This window comes from Antedon bifida, chromosome 5 (assembly GCF_963402885.1).
Source record: "Antedon bifida chromosome 5, ecAntBifi1.1, whole genome shotgun sequence".
NCBI lineage: Eukaryota > Metazoa > Echinodermata > Crinoidea > Comatulida > Antedonidae > Antedon > Antedon bifida.
The window spans coordinates 5,876,917-5,898,006 of NC_136230.1; the positions used below are offsets into that span (position 1 = coordinate 5,876,917).

Below are 21,090 nucleotides of genomic sequence, written 5' to 3' on the forward strand. Positions count from 1 at the left end.
TTTAAGCAAAAATACTTACAGTATACAGTTTTTGTTTATAGCAGTGTAAACAACATGTATTGAGTTCCATTTAATGTAGAAAAAAAAAATTTACAAAATGGAGTTTGGTTGATACCATTATTTTAAAAAGGGGTGTTTTAAAAAAATATTTTTTTTATAAAAGTATACCTCATAAACGTACCTATAACTTCCAAAGTGGTGTTTTTATATCAATGAACTTTTGTAATTTGATAGTTAATAGGTTTGTCAACAATAATCACGAAAAAAACACTGGGGTAAATTTCGTACATAGGTTTTGTGTTGCCAGGAAAATACAAAAAATACAAAAAATACAAACAAAATATCAACAAACAAAACACATGAAACACAATTTAAATATGGCTAATACAATAATAAAATGTATATGTGGCTTGTCATAATGCTACTAGAGTCATACAAATAGTTTAGATAAAATAGGAGAATGTGTTGCCAGGTTTATTTCAATTAATTGCCAGAAAAACAGTATTTTGCATTGAAATACTGTATTTAGTTGATGGAAAATAACGTTAAACTTTGAAATAATTGCATCAATGGTTTTTATACATTTTTACATCTATTTTGTGTAAAGAGATACAGAAAGACCTCCCAAAAAATCTGACCTTGTAAAGGTCAAAGGTCATTTGAGGTCAAAAGGGGTCAGAATGCAAAACAGGACAGGTCCCCACTTTACTACAACTATTAATGTTTGATCAAAATTTACAAGATAGTTCATAAAAAATTCTCAACAATTTTCATTTTTTATTTATAGTGTTACCTTAGCAACCATTTCTATGTGTAACTAAGGAAAGTAATTTTTTTTAAAACGTAAAAAATGGCGTTTTTATGAATACAAAGAATTTATTGCATTTGTAATTTTTCTCAATTTTACTTCTACTGCATTCTAATAATCTTAAAGTGATGACAAACTTGACCCTGTAAATTCATTCATTTTGAGGTCAAATGAGGTCAACATTTTACCATAGTAACTGTTTCTATGCGAAAGTCCTTATGAATATGACCTTGTGAAACGGTAATTTGAAAATGCAAATAAGGCATGACTGCTAATAATCTACAAATTTAAATTTTAAAGATAAGTATGAAACATCTCAATTTTAGTTACCATAGTAACTGTTGCTATGCATAACTAAGGGAAATTAAATAATTATCAGATAATTATTAATTAATATTAATACTGAATCCAACCATCACAGTAAAAAAAATATAGAATTTAAAACCAATATTTAATATAAAGTGTGATATTTTACATGCTGACCTAAAATGAAATGAAATTTCACATCAGGGCTTCAATATTTGTTATGTAGCATTAACATACCTGAGTATATCATTGACTTTTGATTGGTTCAACTTTGGGGAGAAGAAAGTGGTGGATCCAGGAGTTTGAAATAGTAAGGGTGTTGGAGGCGAGGGTCTAAAAACTTAACTTTTTGTCCTATCTTTTGCATTGCAATTTTTAACTTGGGGTGGGTGGGGGCTTTGAGAAAGGGGGAGGGGGTGTGAAGGAGGAGTTTGAATCCATCTATTGGTTGGGCGATGGTAGCGGCAGTGTGGGTGGTGCTTGAATGCATGCATTTAACACTCTATAGTGGATGATCGACCAAAGTGTTGCAGTTTATCTTTTTGTGGTTATTGTCGGGGTAGGGAGAGGGGGGGGGGGGTGGGGTGGGGGTGGTAGTCGAAAGTGGTGGTGGATGGGAATGTGGGATCTGCTTAGGTTAGCAAATAAAAAAAGTAAAAAAATGAAAGAGGAGCTTCAAAATAAGAGAGGAGTAATCTGTTGCAAAGATTAAAATTCACAACGATCTGATAATTTATTCAAATTTCCAGAGGATATAACCTATAAAATGACATTAAAACTGGAAATTACAGAATCTATAATTAAAAATATTGGTTTTTTTTCTTACAACACAACTAGAACTATATAAAACATTAAGAATTTTTCTTACCAAAGAGTTTTAAATCAATTAATCAAAGAAAATAAAATGTTTTTACTAATATACCATGTTTTTTTTATATAAAAATGCCTATGTTTCTCGCAACACTGCTTGTAGATTTTTAAATTACCCCAGTATTTTATTTTAGAAATCAATTATTAAACCTTAGAACAACCTATTTCTAATAAATCAGCTAAAAAAATACACCACTTTGGGCGTTATGGTGAAGTAAAGTTTAGTTGCATTTAACAATTTAAAAAAAGTGAAAAACACCCCTTTTTAAATAAATGGTATATCCCAAAGTATAAAATCAAAAATATAAAAAAATTTATGAAACAGGTACACAATGCATTGTTATTATGCATACACTAATTATTTTTTATAATTAAATGAGCAAAACAAAAATATCGTTCATCAAAGTAGTACCAATATCCATTTTAAAAAACCTTAAAAAAGGACAAAATTTGTCAAAAACACAAATTTGGCCGTTGCCATGGAAATATATGTGTGAAATAAAAAATACTTCATATTTGATTTCTCTTAACACATATATAGCCATGTGCAAAATTTGAAAGAAATCCATTTTTTTGAGTCTGCCACTATTTTTGATATTTCTTTGATTCTTACAGACAATGGCTCTTAAGCTGTGTGTTCATCAACTGGTTATTCTTTCATGTGTAGTGTAGTGTACAGTAACCTTACTTCTTTATCCATGACACAGTGTGTTTGTTTGACAATAGGAGTTCTTTTTAACCTGGTACTGTACAAGTCACCAAATTGGGTCTGATGACAAAAATTACAAAACCAAACTTGCGAATGGTACCTCCATTGACGTCATAAGTCCTTGTTTTGCACTAGGTCCTTCAAGAGGAATGGTTCAAGTACCAGAATCATGCAGAATTTCAGACCCAAGCCTTGCTGATTTTTCAACTGTGGATCTGTTATATGATGTATTAATATTCATATTTTACTTTTACTACAGTGGACCTTGCAGTATGACATCTGTTTATCTAGACTCCAGTGAGAGAAAGTCAACAGTATTTGGACATCCAGTTAGTGAATAACCACTATCACCATGGATATACAAGGTCAGAGTTCGTTAAAGAACATTAAAGAGAAGTTACCAGATGACTGGTCTGCCAAAATTGACCAACAAGGTCGACTGTACTACCTCAAGTAAGATTTGTTACAATTATTGTTTCATTACTTTTTATGCTTTTATACATCTAGATTTACTAGCCAAGTTAAAGGGTCTAAAGCTCTGTGTACACTATCAAACTTTATGTGAAAAAAAAATGTGATGTGCCCATATATAGACGTAATGATGTCATATCACTACCATATTTAGGCATATCACCACCATATTTGGGCACATCATACTTTTTATAGTGTGTAGACAGAGCTTAAAACGGCTAGTCAGTCTTTGTGCTCGGCGCCAAAACTAACTAAACATTAGACCTGAGGCAATCAAATGCTTTGTCACAAGAACATTCATACTGTTCAACACTATTCATTAATGTGTGCATGTGTCTTCATACTATTTCTGCAATATAAAAATTCATCATTATTTATGTATGAATTTGTTTTATATTAGGGTCAACTAGAGTCCATTTCCAGGCTTCAATATATTCCGTGCCTAGCTTACCTGGATAAACCAATATGCCTTTACCCCTCCAAGGAGAAAACTTTAAGCACTTCAAATCACACAAGCACTTAATACATTTAAATCCATTCTATGCTCGTTTAACACTAATATCATGTGTAAACACAGCCTAAATCTTTGTCCCTCAATTATAATTTTTCACAATACCATCCCTGCAGTAAATGAGCAGCTTTATAATTAATTTTAACTGTCCCTCTTTAATATTCTTAGATACAGACTATCTACAGTACATACAATACAAGTAACACACAACTTGTACAAGTATAATTCCTTCATGGTACAAGTACCTTAATAGATATTGCAATACATGTCAGGCTAGGTTGTTTCAGCTTTTAAACTGTACCTACTAAGAAATTAAATTTAATCTATTAAATTTATTTTAACTTGAATCTGAATTTACTGTTGATACTTTACGTACGGGGGGGGGGGGGGGGGGGGGGGGGGGGGCTAATTTATTGATGGTCATATTTAATTTATTACTGTACTCAAATGAATTCCTAATTTATATACTTTGTAGAATGGATGATTTGTTGAATATTGTAGTTTTTGTAGTATAAGGAGTTTTAGATTATTTTTACCCATTCTGTGGGGAATGTATAAAAAAGGGTTGGCAATGCTTTTTTTGTTCACATCCACTAAATATGTGATACGCCGTGTAACCCACAATAAACAACATTAATTTTTAACTAATTATATAATTTATAGTTAGTTACTGTTACTGACCATTATATGATATTTTATTATGCATATTTTCTACCATTAACTCAATTTATTTGGAGAAATTTATTCATATACTAACACAGTCACATTGTAAATAACTTTAATTAAAAGCAGACATGTATAATGGTTTTAATACTAAACACTAAATACAGTATAATGCTCAAAATATATAATAGTTCATCACACTAAAAAATTATAAATTTTTATTAAATAATTATTACTATATTTATTTAGAGAAAAGAATGTAATACATACTGTGTAATATTTTTATTACATTATTTCAAAATTAATTTACAAAATATTAATAAAAGTGCAATGAAGCAATACATGAAATTCTGCAAATAATATAAAAATCACACAGGATGCAGTAAAATATTAATATTTGTATTTTTTGCATATTTAATGGATTGATGACTCATTGTCGTATTATATAAAATAATTATTACAAAGTGTATCCACCCATCAAGGATTCCTCCTAATGCCATACCAGGAAGCTAGTATACTCTCATCTCAGCGTGGTAACCAACTATCTATTAATTCATTATTTTGACCATAATTGGCAAAAATAATTAATGAGCAAAATTTTATATTTATAATTTAGATTTCATTTGCTAAATGATATATAGCACCGTTATAAGCACGGTTACATAACCAGCCAATAAATTGAGGTTTTAATATTTAATGTGTTTTAAATATAAAATATTTATATTTGGAATGAGTTTAAACTGTTTAAATTTTGATAACTTTGAGGTTTTCTTGTACAATAAGCTTGTAAATTGAATTACAAGGGTTGAGTACATTAATATTTTTGATATAAACACACAGTGCACTGATAGTGGATAGTATGTAGACTTTGGTTTGTGTTTATTAACTGTAGATAAGGACCATAATAGTTCCACCACCAATAGGTACACAAATCCTTATGCAACAAATTTATAAAATTTTTATATTAATAACTTCCTATTGTTTATACAATACATGAATGTAATTTGATTGAATAATTTGTATAGATTATTGTTGTTGTAATACATTTTGCAGTATACATAATTAATGAAAACAATTCATATGGCCACTCCCTCAATTGTTGTTCTTAGACTGTCTAAGTACTGATTAGTCAGCCTGAGTCAGTTACCAGAGAAGAACAGTGACTAAAAAGAAATGGGGTGGAGACATTAATACTGTATATAAAAATAGCCTACTGTATAATTTTAGCCTTGTCCTTTGGTCTGTGTATTGAAATTGTTAATGGTAAAATTGTCCTCAAGCTTAAATTGGAAATTGGCCCTCTATGGACCCACGGCAGCCTGCAGTGCCTACTTATGAGATCAGCATGTGTTAAATACAATAAAACCTCTATTAAGGGGACACCTTCAGGACCAAAAAAGTGTCCCTTCAATAGGGGTGACACCTGAATAGAGACTTGCTGTATTGTTAAAATATATGTTTCCTCGTTCGTTTCATGGTGACCCCTTAATAGGGTCTTCCTCTTAATAGGGGTACCCCAATGGAGAGGTTAATCTACTGTGTAATTTAATTTGAAAAACAAGATGAATTTGTATTTAAATTAAGTGAAGATGATAAAGTATGGATGTATTATAGATAATCTTGGTTTTAAGCAGCAGATGATAATATTACGTTATCTATTTACAATCAAGTATCAATATCATATGTAGGAAATCATATCTCTTTTATTGGTATACAATACGTATCTCTATCCAAGTGTAACTTAATTAAAGCCATCATTAATCCTATATGATAATCCCCTTGTCTCTGTCAACTTGACCATGTATTTAAACTGTGCACAAGTACGTCACCTACCTCATTTGGTATTCTGTCACCGTACACCATACGGCACCCATATGGAGGACCCTTGTGTATTTTATAAGCTGATTATATTTAATGTCTACGTGGTGTGTTCGATCCGGAGGCTCAGTGTTGGGTGGTTTTTATCGTGATTAAAACATGGCGTAAGTTAGGCCTTTAGTTCTGTCTACACTATCGAACTAGTTTGACAAAAAAAGTGTTATGTGGGCAAATATGGTAGTGATATGTCATCATGTCCATATATGGACACATTACATTTTTTTGTCACATAAAGTTTGATAGTGTAGATAAAGCTTTAGCGTTATAACTCTTCACTATCGATCTTCAAAATGAAAACATTTTTTATCCTTTATCCTTTCTTTTCTACCCATATTGAGTATTTGATTGGTTACTGCCAAACACCTGGCAGTGATCTACTCCACTGCTCGCATAAACAGCGGTGGGTTTGAGGAGTTAGATCTGCTGATTATCTGCTCAAAACAACCCAGTCGATTAAGCCTATTTGTTCTCCATCCTTTTTTCCATATTTGAAAAATGTTGATATTGTATACTTTATTTTGTATTAACTACACATGTTTAGTTAAAATTGCAAGTAAACATTGCAAAATTAACAACAAATCAACACTGTAACTACTGCATAATACTGTAATATGAAGGCATGTAGAACATCGGAGGTGTAGTTGAAAAATTGACATATTTTATGATTAGAGTATTTTTTTTAAATAATTTGAAAACTTTAGAGTATTGTTTCTGAAATCAAGTATGGTGGTAATCCAGAACGGATCTGAATAACTTATCAAACTGTAGCCGTTGTGTCCGTTCATTCGCTGATAAACTCACCTTTCAAGTGCCTACAACAAACTTGGCAAATTCCACTTCTTACAGGGCATTTTCTGCCACTGCACCTTTCCTTTGGAATCTATTAGACCTCATTTCATCTATGTTGAAACAGTTTTAATCTGGTCTTAAACCCACCTTTTTTATTGTTAGCGCTGTGAGACCTTTTGTAAAGAGTGCCTCTAAATATTCATATTATTATTATAATGTAGGGAAAGTGCATGCCCGTAGTCCTTTCCCTTCTATTCACCTTTCACAAGCCTGTCGGAGGGACAACATGGTGTCGTGTATCCGTTTCTGTTGGTTATACCTCCATGTTTAAATGGAATGTTGTTAATAAGAATGTTCAAGACATTTCTACAGTACAGAATAATTATGCTATAAATGTTGTCAGCCTGATGTAATGTAAAACCAAATACATTGTGTGACTATATGCCTGTCATTATGATATTTAGCATACCTTAACGGATAAATTATGATTATTGGCCTGTGTCCAGATAGCAAATTGTATGCTGTAGTTGAGACATATTTAAACTATTGATTTGGTTTTAAACTGATGTGTTATATTTATGACAGCTTCATATTGATTGCCATCATTGTGCACTAATCAAGTGAAGCGTAGTAATTATCAATAGTCCATGTGCTTTGGCATGAATTAACAAACAATGGGTATGATAATGAGCTGAGATTATTACTCTGTAAATAAATGAACAATGATGATGAAAATGATAATGATATAGAACAACAGGTGATTATGATAATGATGTTAATTACTGTAAAGGTTATCATTGGTATTTTACATTATGTACATAACTTTATAATACTGTAGGCCTACATACAGTGTAGCATTGACTGGACTCTATGACTGGGACATCATTGAAATATAGCCCTCTGTGTTTTGGAGACATAGGCCTACTGTACTATATTCCTTATTGACTTCGTCTCTGAATTAGAGTATTCTTCAGATCACTTTGGGCTATATTTTGAAACACCTCAGTCTAGCCAATAGGCCCTACTATAATAACCAGAAACTTGACATCAGCCATTTTCGCGACATAAAAACTTTAAAAAAAAAATGGAAGAAATAATTTTCTAATACTGTATTAAGAAATTAAGAATTCGTTTTAAGACGTAGTGTCAATAAAATGAGATAATAAATACTGTAAAAATGTTAAAATGCTTTTAAAAAGGCATCATAAGTTATTCTGTAAATGTTAAAGCATTAATGAAATCGTTTTAAAAGTATTAATTTTTCTTGCTATTTGCATTACCATTTTTGAGAATATCGAAGATTAAAGCTAATTCAGACGTCAGTGTTAACCTCCTAAATTCCAGTTAATGTTGTGTTGTTTTCTGTCAATGAAGTTGAAAGAACTAAAAAAAAAACATTTGCATTTGAGACTTTTTTTAACTAGCAATTATTATTATTTTTTTTTAAAATTACTGTAAATTATTATGTTTCAAATATAAACTCAACTGAGAAATTAGTTGAACAATAGTTGAAATGTGTTTATGAACACACTACTGAAACTGAAAACAAACGGCTTAAATCTGTTATAGATTTAAATCTTTTCTAGGAATTCGCAACGACTAATCTTCATACCAATAATTTGTATCTTGATGATTAATGTGATAATTTTGCCAAGTTTAAATTTCTGCGTGTTTTCTTTTTTAAAAAAACAAGCATAAATTAAAGGAGCATTAATGACACGTCAGTGGAACGTCATGATTATGCGTAAATTTATAGTTTTTGATACCAGTAACTTGTAGTTCATAGCTTAGCTGCTGTGCATGTTTCTCTATAATATAATACATTTTTGGTATACATATATAGAATTGCATATAATTCTTACTGTACAGTAAATTGTAAAAGTTCATAACCGTTCCATTTACCTGTCAGCATGTATAAACCACTGAAGAGAATTTAATTTAATTCTTTTTTTTTATTGACACAAGGAAACAATTCCTAGTCTTTGATTTCCTACAGTATGTTTTTATTTATCAAGCAGTACACTGTACATATGCTTATTAATTATCATACATATTTTTGTGTATTTTTTTTTAGCAAACTATTAATAATGTTTGTTTTAGACTTGGCTCAACATTCCCTACTATTAAGTACAGTTAGAAAAAAGAAAGAGTGAGATTGTGTATCTGAAACTCTCATAATGTGCAAGTCTCACGCATGATGGCCGGTATTGGATAAGGGGAGGATACAGTATAGTATTTTATAAAAAATATACGCCTATATATAGAAGTTCAAATTCTGTACAGTCATGTTATAAACCAAATTCTTTCAGTCTTAACAGGGAGCCTACCTAAAAAGTAAAATACAAAGAAATTTAAAACTTTTCAACAGCACCATGAGTTTTGTATTGTTGCTAGGATACTGTCAACCTAAATTTATCTTCTAACCAATCAGGTGTGACTATAAAGATGGTTAAAGGCAGTTAAACACTTTAACATAAAAGTTAAGATCTTCAACTATAAATTCATGGATGGAGTCTTTTGTTGAGCATATTGTGGGGCTTAATTGAAATTCATTTGATTTCCTTTAATGAATCTGCAGTAGAGAATTCAGAGTTGCATATCAGGTAAATCTTGTATACAGTTACAATAAACATAAAATATTCTGCATCAAAGTTTAAGATTAGCATTTGTAGGATAAATCTTGCCATTTATGTTAGAGGGTGTTGTTAGCCATATGACTTATAGAAGTAACACTTGCCCTGATACCTAGATTTTATCGTTGGTTTAGAGTTGTTGCAGTTGGTACACCTTCGGTAAGTGAAATTGGTAAGGGATCATTGATAAAGATGACACCTGCTTTACATAGGTCCCAAAGGAGTTTTTATAAAAAATGAAGGATAGTTGTAATAACAAAAATTGTTTTTTTTTCAATCCGTTAGGCTTAGTCAATTACCGTGGAAAGCATTTGTTACCTTCCATCCTATATGGCTTATTTCACAGTGAGATGGCTTTTGTAGGGTGATGTTGTTTATGGTCGGCATGCTTTTAGTCCAATCGCATAGTGTTACTGACAGCCTACTGGTAGAAGCCATGGAGGAAGGAACAAGCAATTTTGCATAACAGTTGTTTTATGTTTGTGTTATTTCTTATGACCATTTACACACAACGCGGACGGAAGGGTGGTTTCCACTCAGGATAGATACAGATTGTACGTGGAACAAGCTATGCGGTTTTCCGCTTACCGTTATCGCTCGTCTGTGTAAATTGGCTTTTAGTCCCTGTTTTGTGGATAGTCCACTAGTCCACTGCACTTTCAGACGTTTATCGTACATAATAAAAAACGCAATATAATATAATTCCTGAGTGTTTTTAATTTACAGTACAAAAGTGGCAACAAAAAAATAAAAAATGTTAATTATTTTAATAATTTGATTTCAACATTGTTTCAAAGCCTCTCATCTTCATTCTGTTGAATCTGTCTATCCTTTTATTACAGAGTTTTATGTTAATAATCAAATAATAATTTCTCCAGGGTTACTGTATATTGAGAAATGTTTGTTTTTTTTTCTTCATTCCCTTGAATCTGTCCATCCTTTTATTACATCCAATCATACTGTACTCCTTTATATGCATACAATGTAATCAACAGCTTAGAAACCTAATGAAAGTTGACTTTTAGCATTACACGGATTGATTCATTAATAACAGTTTAATACATCTACAATATTGATTGTCTTATAATAACATTCAGACTGTTATTATATTTCTCCTTGATATGCAGTAAGTGCAATATTATTATATTTACATTGCGTTTATTGAACGATTTTTTTTAGCGAAAACAAATTTCATTTCACTAAGTATGCGTACAGTATGGTGAAGTCTTGTGGTACATTTCGCAAAACAAAACTCCAGTTCTCTAAATCTCAATCAAAAATTACCCGATTTTATCTTCATTTCTATTAGTAGGCCTACTGATACTGATGTCCAACTTTGCCGAATTAGAAGGCAGCAATTATTAGCGTCCTTCCAAGGAGTCAAATCTACTGTTGTTTTTAGTTTCTTGTATGTCATCATTTTATTTTATTTTATTCGAGCGCATAGAGACATCGTTTATTTGCGCTATTTAAATCTATCTATTATTATTATTATTATTATTATTTATACAGTACTCTGAGAGTCTTAATTTTTTTGGTAAATCTTCGACCATATGTGTGTTTTGTTTGATTTTGTCTGTTTTGTTTTGGCTTCCCTGACAAAAGCATTTGCTTTATTGGTGACACCACCATTTTATAAATAAATGTTAATTTTGATTGATTGATTGAACCACCTTTTTTTGACAATTTTAAATTTTTATCCAGATTTGTATGACCCAAGTTTTGGCAGATCTGTACTGTAAGGAAAATAATGGATGAATGATTAATGAATAGATTAATTATATACAGTAATATTAGTGTATAGTATATATTTTATTTCTTAAAAAATGTTTTTATCAATTCTAGTTTAAAGTGGAGTAAGCTACTATAGTTATATTCTTTTTTTTAAACAAATAAATGATCTGTTGGTAGGTGTAAACAGTGAAAATCTGATTTCATTACAAGGTCAGATGTCATATATTCTGCACAGTTTGTACTGTATCCATAGTAACCAAATACAGCCCAAAGGATATTGTACATATATCATATACTTTATTATTTAATTTAATTAAGCATAATCAATAAAATTGTATGTATTGATATTAGTCTTCAATCATGTTATATAGTTACATATCACCTTAATTAAATTTATCCATTTTATTGCTTAGTATCGTATTTTTTATGGCTAGAATTTTGATTAAAATGAAGTGAATTTGAGATTATTTGAAATCTCCAGGTGTTGGTATGTTTGTGCGAGTGCAGAATCAATAAGTTACTCTGCATCTCAAACCTGGGCACGAATATACACACGCTTCAACGCATATATCCTTAGTGTAAAGGAGCGATATAGTAGTGTTTCACGCTTGTGATTTAATATTTTGGTACCCGTTTATTTAAGTGGAAGAAATTATCAACCAGGTGTGAAATCTTAATGAATGAAGGTGGACTTAAAAAACAACAATCAGGTGTAATATGAAGATTGTTATTACCATTCATTCAGTTGTTTGCTCGTGTTGATGATGGTTCAACATTTCTCAGGATTTTATTTTTGTGAATATGTGGATTTTTATTCACTGGTGAAACAGGGATGCTGAAGTTTGTGGTACATCCACAAATTGACACCGACAGGTGAATGGTTTTTTACTTTTTCTTCTTTGGTAAATATCTGTTGAAATCTCACAAACATGATATTGTAAGCCCAACACTTTCCTAGTCTTGTTATACTTTAAGGATTAGTATATTTCTGTCTACACTATCAATTTTTATGTGATAAAAAAATGTGGTGTGCCCATATATGGACATGATGATGTCATTTTACTACTATATTCGGGCATATCACTAACATATTTCGGCACATCACACTTTTTTTGTCAAACTAGTTTGATAGTGTAGACAGAGATTTAAGTCCATGGAGGCAGTCCTGATATCGAACCAGATCCCTAATTTGGTACCAAGCAAGTATGTTGTTGTAATCTATAGTATCAATACAGTATAGTAGTACTCAAGGCATGTGGCGCAGTGTGTTGGACGTTGGACTATTGATCTTGAGTTCGAACCCCAATCTGGTCGCATTGCTTGTATCCTTAGGCAAGATACTTTACTTATCTTTGCCTCTCTCCACCCAGGTGTACAAATGGGTACCTGGTATAGGTCAAAACACAACTGCGCTGATTACTGGCTGCAGCATTGTGGGAGTATGTTTCCAGACGTGTTCGACCCAAAACATAACTGGGGTTATAATGTGAAGTGCTTTGTGCATTACGCGCTATATAAGATCGATGTATTATTATTATTAGTACACTACATTATTTCAACTAGAATTCTTGAATTACTCATTAAAATATCATCGTTTCAATTATGATTGATTGATCATGTGTTTCTGTGTTTCTTTTGAAAGAATAGGCTTTAGAAAATCGCCAAATATTGTCTATTCTAGACTATAGGAGGATGGGTAGATCCAATTGACGCACATTTCTTCCACTGTCCTTGAACTATTTGCTTTATCGCTTCATCTTTAGCATCATGAAACATAAAACATAACTATTTTATAAAAAACTGAGGCCCTACTGCACTTTTTAGGGTGAAGTTAAGGTCATGACAATGCTACTCAGTGGTTGAAACCTGAATCAAAACCTCTGTCTACACTATCAAACTAGTTGGATAAAAAAAGTGTGATGTGCTCAAATATGATAGTGATATGCCCAAATATGGTAGTGATATGACATCATCATGTCCATATATGGGCACATCACATTTTCTTTGTCACATAAAGTTTGATAGTGTAGACAGAGCTGAAAGAGAGCTGATGAAAGAGTAAGAAATATCAAAATTGCTTTCACATTTGACATTTGAGTGATAAAGGCAAATTCGTAGAAGAAATACTCAAAGTTTATTATACAAACTGATATAAAGAAATTATAATTCCATAATTATTATTTTTTATTATGTTATAAAGTTTGACATTTTATTCAGACTACCCCCAACTGTGTTGATTGTTTTGTATTCTCTTGTCATATTGGCTAGCAGCTGTACTCCTTGTTGCTCTATTACTGATTATTGATGAAGATCTTAATGAGGACAATCGCGATTCCGTTCTTTTATATGTGTAATACATCATGCTGACGTATAATAGTACATATAATAATCTGTATTAAACTTTTTATTTTATCTTTATTTCTCTGTTGATGGCCTCACAGAATTTCAATTAATTAGGCTGAGAACTATAGCTTCAAAATGGTTGCGATAGTGGCATGTGGGCTTTGTTTATGATTTTTGTTAACACCGCCCACCAGGCCCTACCCGTGGGCTTGTTTCATGACATTAATGTCTATATGTTATCTCAATACTAATTGTGAAATAATTGTACATACCTGTAAATACCCAGTATTTGAGACTGGCATTATAATTTAAAGAGTACTTCTCATCTTAAACAAGAAATGTTTCTTACAAAAAACACAGCTCGACTTTTTTATGTAACCGTTTTAATTGTTCTTTCTTTAAATGATGGGTTTTTTTTAAATTATTCTGTTAAATAATTTAAGAAATAATGATTAATTATCAATTATTTTTGTCAAAATGACCATTAGTCATAGGAATTTTTGACTGACAAACTACTGTACTGTAGTAGATTCAAAGGTTTTTTAAAATATTTTTTTATTAAACTTTGTTTAATGAGGGTGAATCAAAACAGCCGAGGCTGACATGAGGCCCTCAACACTTAAAAAGCGGGAATGATACAAATACGAAAAGACAAGAAAAAGGATAACAAAAAGAAGATTGTAGACCAATAACCACGCACTGGTCCATATACTGTAATACAACTTTATTACCCCAACCTTTTCTATATAAATATAGTTCACACTAAATACAAGTATACATTTACTATCATATTATTTAACTTACTTCAGTCCCCAACCAAATGTCCCTTTAATAGGAGGTGGCTGTAGTGTTAAAACCTAACAATACTAAAAAATAGGGTGTCCCCTGAATAGGAATGTTCGAAAGGAGGATTTCTACTGTACTACAATCCTTACTGTATCGGGCAGATCCAAGTGGGGCCCAGCCTATATTTTGCAAATTGTAATGCAAAAGATAGGACATCAAATTCGGCCCTTCATTTCACCATTTTTAGGCCCTGGGTCCCCCTATTTAAAAATCCTAGATTCGGCACTGTGTTTTACACGTTTTATGATCATTATTGTTTGCTTTTTGCATTGACTGTAAAGTGTTAAAATTATTCCCAGTCATACTGTGTTTTATGAAGGCCAATTAATTCTATATGATATTGACTGAAGGCCAATGATATTTAATAAGTACCACCAATTTAGAACATTGGAGATTTCAAGTGGCAACCTTGAGTTTACATTTTGCTGAGATTTTAACAGGATTACTTTAGATGGATTTTTATTATTGCTTGCAAATTGCAGAGATTTAGCTTGAATAAAAACAAAATGTTAGCTGTCAAAGGTTGCCCCTTATTTTCCAATTTCAGAGTGCAATGCCAATAATTTATTTTTATCTTTTGTGTATGGAATACAGTTAGAATAGAAACCCTCTTGGGACACCCCTATTTCTGGGGCACTTCCCTATGAAACGAAAAAGGGTCAATATATGTTTTAACACTACAAACAACCCTATTGATAAGACATGCCCCTCCCTCAATTCATGGGACACCCTTTTAAGGAGACACTTTGCCTTGTTGGGCCTGAATATGTCCCCGTAATTTAAAAATAGTGTTTTGTAATGTAAATATATTTTTAAAATTAGCTTAAAAACTTCATTCTAATAAGGTACTGATTCTTAAACAGGAAGGTTTTTAGATATGTGCTAATAAAAAAAAATTAAAGAACAATTTTATACAATAAATAAATATTCCAAACAATATATTTCCTAATGTGATTATTATATACTATACAAAAACTGTCTGTGGGAATGGTCTAAATTCAAGTTTCCCTCCAAAGTTCATTATTGCGTTAGAATGTTAGGAATGGTGTTTAATCAAACAGGTGATTTTCATCAATTGAATCATAATTAAGATGATTTAATACAGGTAATAAAAAAAAACGTAACAAATACTTCTTCTTACGATCATATAGCAAACGATAATTGTCATTGTTCGGTTGTCAGACAGATTATGGTACTCCACAAAACAGAAAGTAAATTATGCATTGTTCACATTATATGGTTTGCTAACTTTACGCAATGGATGCACGGACCCCTTAAATTAGCTTTTGTACACCATCTCATAATATGACGACATTAGGAGAAAAAAACTGGTTGGATTTTGTGCTTTTTTATCAGTTAAAAGACTGTTAAAAACAGGATTTAGTATGCTCGGTAAATTAATATCAAAAGATTGGTTGTAAAAAGTAATTTGCCTGAAAGATTTGCGCGTGAGATTGCTAATTCTACTTTATCCGCGTTCAATTATGCGGTATGATTGTTTGTTAAAAAAAATTGCTGTTACTTTATTATTACCTGATCATAAAGTTGCAATTTTTATACAACACATAAAAATACACTTTTAAAACAAAAATTCTAAAGCCCTGTCTACACTATAAAAAAAAGTGTGATGTGCCCAGATATGGTAGTGATATGAAATCATCGTGTCCATTATGAGCATTTCACATTTTGTCACATAAAGTTTGATAGTGTAGACAGAGCTAGCTTAGGCTGTAGTTTGTCATTTTGGTTTTGTTTAACAAGGTGACAGATTGGCTTGTAAAATCTTCAAACTAGTACCAACTTTCACCACCACATTAAAGGGAAAATCCTTTAACATTTAGAAATTCTTATATTAAATGAACACAAAGGGAAATCCTTAATATTTATTGACTTCGGTTAAACTTGTATTTCAGGGTCCTGTCTCAATGAACTGTGATTGGTTAATAAGGCCATAGGATTGATAGTGAACAAAATATTTCCTGCAAACAAAAAATTATTTCAGGAAATATACGATTGAAAACAAAGTAGTTAGTACTTGAATTACAGTTCATGATTGTTTTACTGATGTTTTTTTTTACTTTTTTATACACTTTCAAGGTTGTTATAATTGTGTGCTCTTATATCATGACTTTACATATGTTTGTAATAGAACATTTATGTAGGCTGAATAAGCGTCTACCTTTCCTCACTGTTGAATTGTGCAATGGTTAATATTTGAGGTATTGAGAAACCATTTTTGTTTTAAAGTAAAACCCACATTTGAGATAAACATACAGGGTACCTCCAAATAAAGAGACAAATCAACAGTCTAGTTAATTTTCTGATGAGCTTGACTTTCTATAAATACAGTATGGAAAAAGATGAGTTAATCTCAAAACAGTAGGTTTTGTTTGCTCTTAAGCTCTGTATACACTATCAAACTTTATCTATAAAACCCCAGGATAATCCCGATCCCAACCCCAACCCCCACACACTGGTAGATTTCAAATATAGTTTAAAACCTTATTCCTTCATTTTGATACCTCGTTTCCGACAACCCCAGAATAATCCAGACCCTACACCAACCCCAACCCCCACACTGGTAGATTTCAAATATAGTTTAAAACCTTATTTCTTCATTTTGATATCTCATTTCCAAAAACCCTAGGATAATCCTGACCCCTATCCCGGGATAATCCCCACCCCTACCCCAGGATAATCCCCATCCCTACCACAACCCCTACTCTGGTGGATTTCTAACATAGTTTAAAACCTTCCCAGTACAGTACATACAGTCATTTTGATATATAAAGGTTTTGCTATACTTGCCTGTATAACAACAAGGTGTGTCAATTGCAATTTTAATTACAAAAGAAACACAATTCCTGCATTGTTATTGCTAAGTATCACTAATTAGTAGTTATTGTATAACAACACATATGGTTCTTAATTGTAAGTATTAAAATGTTGGTTGTAAGGTATTATTAAGTTACCAATTTAGTTTCTTTTCATTTTTGAACTTGATAGAAGTTGTACAGGTCTCTGAGTGTTCTGTGTTGAAGTTATATATTATTTCATGTCAACTTATATGGAAAAGTATATGTTATTATGTATTTAAGGTAATTGCCCCTTTTTTGATAGGTTCAATGCAAATGTATTTAAATATATATATTTTTTGTAGTTATAAGCAGAATTTGTTTTGTTTGAGGATGTTACAGGTATTTCCAGGTCTACTCTACATTAAATGTGTAATATTAAGTTGATATCTCATTCATGTCAACATTTATATCACCAACCTTTTATCACTGGCAAACATTTTTATCACCAATATTTTTCCACTAACATTTTTTTCACCAACATTGTTATCACCAACATTTTTATCTTTAAACATTTTTATCATCAAACATTTTTATCACAAATATTTTTATCACCAACATTTTTATCACTGACATTTTCTTGCGTTGCGTCCAAGCTTTATGATTTTTTTTGGTTAATGTACACTTGATCCATTCATTTTCCTAATATATGTTTATTAAAGTTCAGAATTATATTTCCCCATGTGAGCACTTGAGTACTACTGTACTATCATTTATCAAAAACCTAATTTGGCCCAGAAGGCAGGTTTCCCATATCAAGTAATATTGGCATTCTAATATAATTATTTAAATGTATGTATTACACTAATGATGAGAGAGACTCATTACAGACATAATGGATTAGATATTATTTATTTTGTGAAATATATATTGTATATTATACATTATGTATCGTTATGTAAACATTGTGAAGAATTATTAAAATATTTTTGAGATCCAGCCGGTGATAGCATTGTCATTTTTCCGTAATTTAACTTTGGATTTAAAATATTATTTCATGCATATTTTACCTGGATAAACCAAAAGTACTACTTGAAAAAAGAGATACTGTAATGTCAATTCTCATTGTTCTATTAAAGGCACTATGGGCGTGCCATACTGTAGATGCTCTCGTTTGGTTTCAGTTTTTGTTGCTAAATTCATCGTTTGTAACATAAATTCGAAAGATTTTTGCTATAAAAGTTGGGTTTTCATAACTTTAATTCCACTAATGATAACTTTGTTTATATTTCAGTCACCGTGAAAGAGTCTCCCAGTGGTTACCCCCGGCCGGGAACTGGAATCTTCGAGCGGACTTGCCGTACGGATGGGAAGCAGCTATCGATGAGAACAAAAAGCCATATTACATAGAGTAAGCAATTCTTAAAAATTATAAAGTAGATTAATGCTTCAATTTAATTGTGTAAACATCATATTTTAGAAGGACTCATGCAATTATAATATATAATTGCTGTATTTCTTTATATCTATTGTTATGATACCTTCATAACATTTTGGATATATTTAAAGTTTTGCTGCCAACCCTCTGCATAACTTTATTGGCTGTAACCTTTTTTTTTATAGCTAAACCATCCCTCCCCTCCCTGATTTATTGAAGATATAAAACAACAAATTGACTAAACCAAAGTCAAGCACAGTAGGTGAGTGGGGGATATACAACAAAATGCAAGCAAAGTGGTATATTTATACTGTATAATAGATTCCAGAACATGATCTATCATAAAATTTGAAAATGCCAATAAACTGTATTATTATTGTATAGGTTTCATACATTATAATCAGCAACCAGTCGATTTTAAAAGAATAACAATGATTATAATATATAATTAAACGATTTGTTTATTTCTTTCAGTCATGTCAGTGAATCAACAACACGTGCAGATCCGTTCGAGGCTGACGACATTCAACCTGTAGAACGTGAAGTCACCCTGGTACGTGACAGTGCTCTTGGATTCGGTTTTATCGCAGGCAGCGAGCGCCCTGTCGTCGTTAGATCAGTAACTGAAGGTTAGTAGGAACATTTATTATTCATCATGATTTGGTAAAAGTCTACTTTTTGAAAATATGATTGAGTTGGAATTATTGAGGACTAAAATGTTGTCTTTATCTCACATAATTTGCATAATAATTATTTAACATCATCAATTACAGGTGGTTACCCCTGGTACACCTGCTTTTAAGTACTAGTACTCATACCTGGAAGTGTTTGACACGACTCTGTCTACACTATAGTTTGACAAAAAAAGTGTGATGTTCCCAAATATGGTAGTGATATGACATCATCGTGTCCATATATGGGCACATCACTTTTTATTGTCACATAAAGTTTGATAGTGTAGACAGAGCTTAAGGGCTTTTGACTTGCATTAACCGACGACCTAGGATCTACAAGTTGATGTGTTACCGGTCATAGCCTAGACCTAGAAACTAATAAACCTGTGTTGAGGAATAAAGCATGGTCGAATCACATCCCAACTTTCCCGCATGCGCACAATGAATTGACTTGTTCCTAGGTCGTCGGTCTAATCATATGTCCAGTGTACACAGTTATAACCTGTGTGCACTTTAAAGAACCCAGTTTATTATTCGAGATGAGTAGGGGATTATCCCGGTGAACTAGTTCACAAAATATCCCCTGTTCAGGGGGATTACCACCTGTCTGATAGGACAGTGATTAATGTACTATTGGTAATCCTTAGCCATATGAAAAAAAATTAATAAAAATAAAATCGAAAGCTCCCTAATAAATAGGTTCATTCATGAACTGGAGTAAAACCTGCCAGGTAATCATTTATACTCTTGAGTGCTCAAGCATATTAATTTAATATAAAAACATCATTGCCACATCTGAACAAGATTTCAGTACCATGGATTAAACTTTTTAGTTTTGAAAATGATACAGTGGGACTGAATAAAATAGCCTAGACATAATCACAATAGAAGCAGTTAATACTATTTATTAATAATAAAAACCTTAAAACTGTGCAACAGTTTCACATGTAAAATATTTTAATCTATTCATTGAACAATAAATGTATTATTCATTTAGTATTACAGAGCTATTAAGTAATGGTTGCCCTTCGGGCAAGTAAAGTGAATTCTTTTGCACTTTCATATTTCTATGGAATGTACTATTATAATAAAAAGTATACAAATTATGCCAACAAGTTTCTATTGAAATTTAATTGGCCGATAAAAATGTTTGGTTATCAAAGAACAAAGGCTCCATTTATTTTGTTTACTTTCGGGCAGAGTGAGTTTCACACTCTTCCCTGGTATACTACAGTGATTAATAAAGTAGTTTTGTAATAGGGTGCTTAGAACATTTGTTTTGGCTTCAGGGACTACTTAATCGAACGTGGCATTATATACATTGAAACCTCTATTAAGGGGAAAATTTTGGGAAACAAAAAGACAGTGTAATAGCAGTGGCGTAACAGCTATGAGCGCACACTAGCTAAACCCAAGGGCCCCGGAGGTTACAGGGGCTCCTGAGCAGCACACAGAGGAAACAACGGGCATTAAAAAATGTTGAAAAAGGCTGAAAACATCTTATGCCTCCAGTGTGCTATAAGAGCTCACTGACTAAACCTAGGAGCATATGAGGGCCCCTGAGCAGCACACAGAGAAAAAAAACAGGCATTAAAATATGTCGAAAAAGGCAAAAAATGCCG

At 31.8% G+C, this 21,090-nt stretch overlaps 1 protein-coding gene across 2 annotated transcripts in view; it reads left to right on the forward strand.

Annotated features, from left to right (window-relative positions):
- Positions 1-21,090, forward strand: part of LOC144843095 (uncharacterized) — a 49,451-nt gene that overhangs the window by 2,814 nt on the left and 25,547 nt on the right. Inside the window, exons 2-4 of one of the 2 annotated variants that reach the window (XM_078699787.1) lie at positions 2,953-3,146; positions 18,651-18,767; positions 19,269-19,423. In XM_078699787.1, coding sequence (XP_078555913.1) covers positions 3,046-3,146; positions 18,651-18,767; positions 19,269-19,423 — 373 coding nt within the window. In that variant the 5' untranslated portion in view covers positions 2,953-3,045. Of the gene's footprint in view, positions 1-2,952; positions 3,147-6,021; positions 6,321-18,650; positions 18,768-19,268; positions 19,424-21,090 lie in introns of those variants that run through there. The other variant, XM_078699788.1, reaches the window with a different exon arrangement.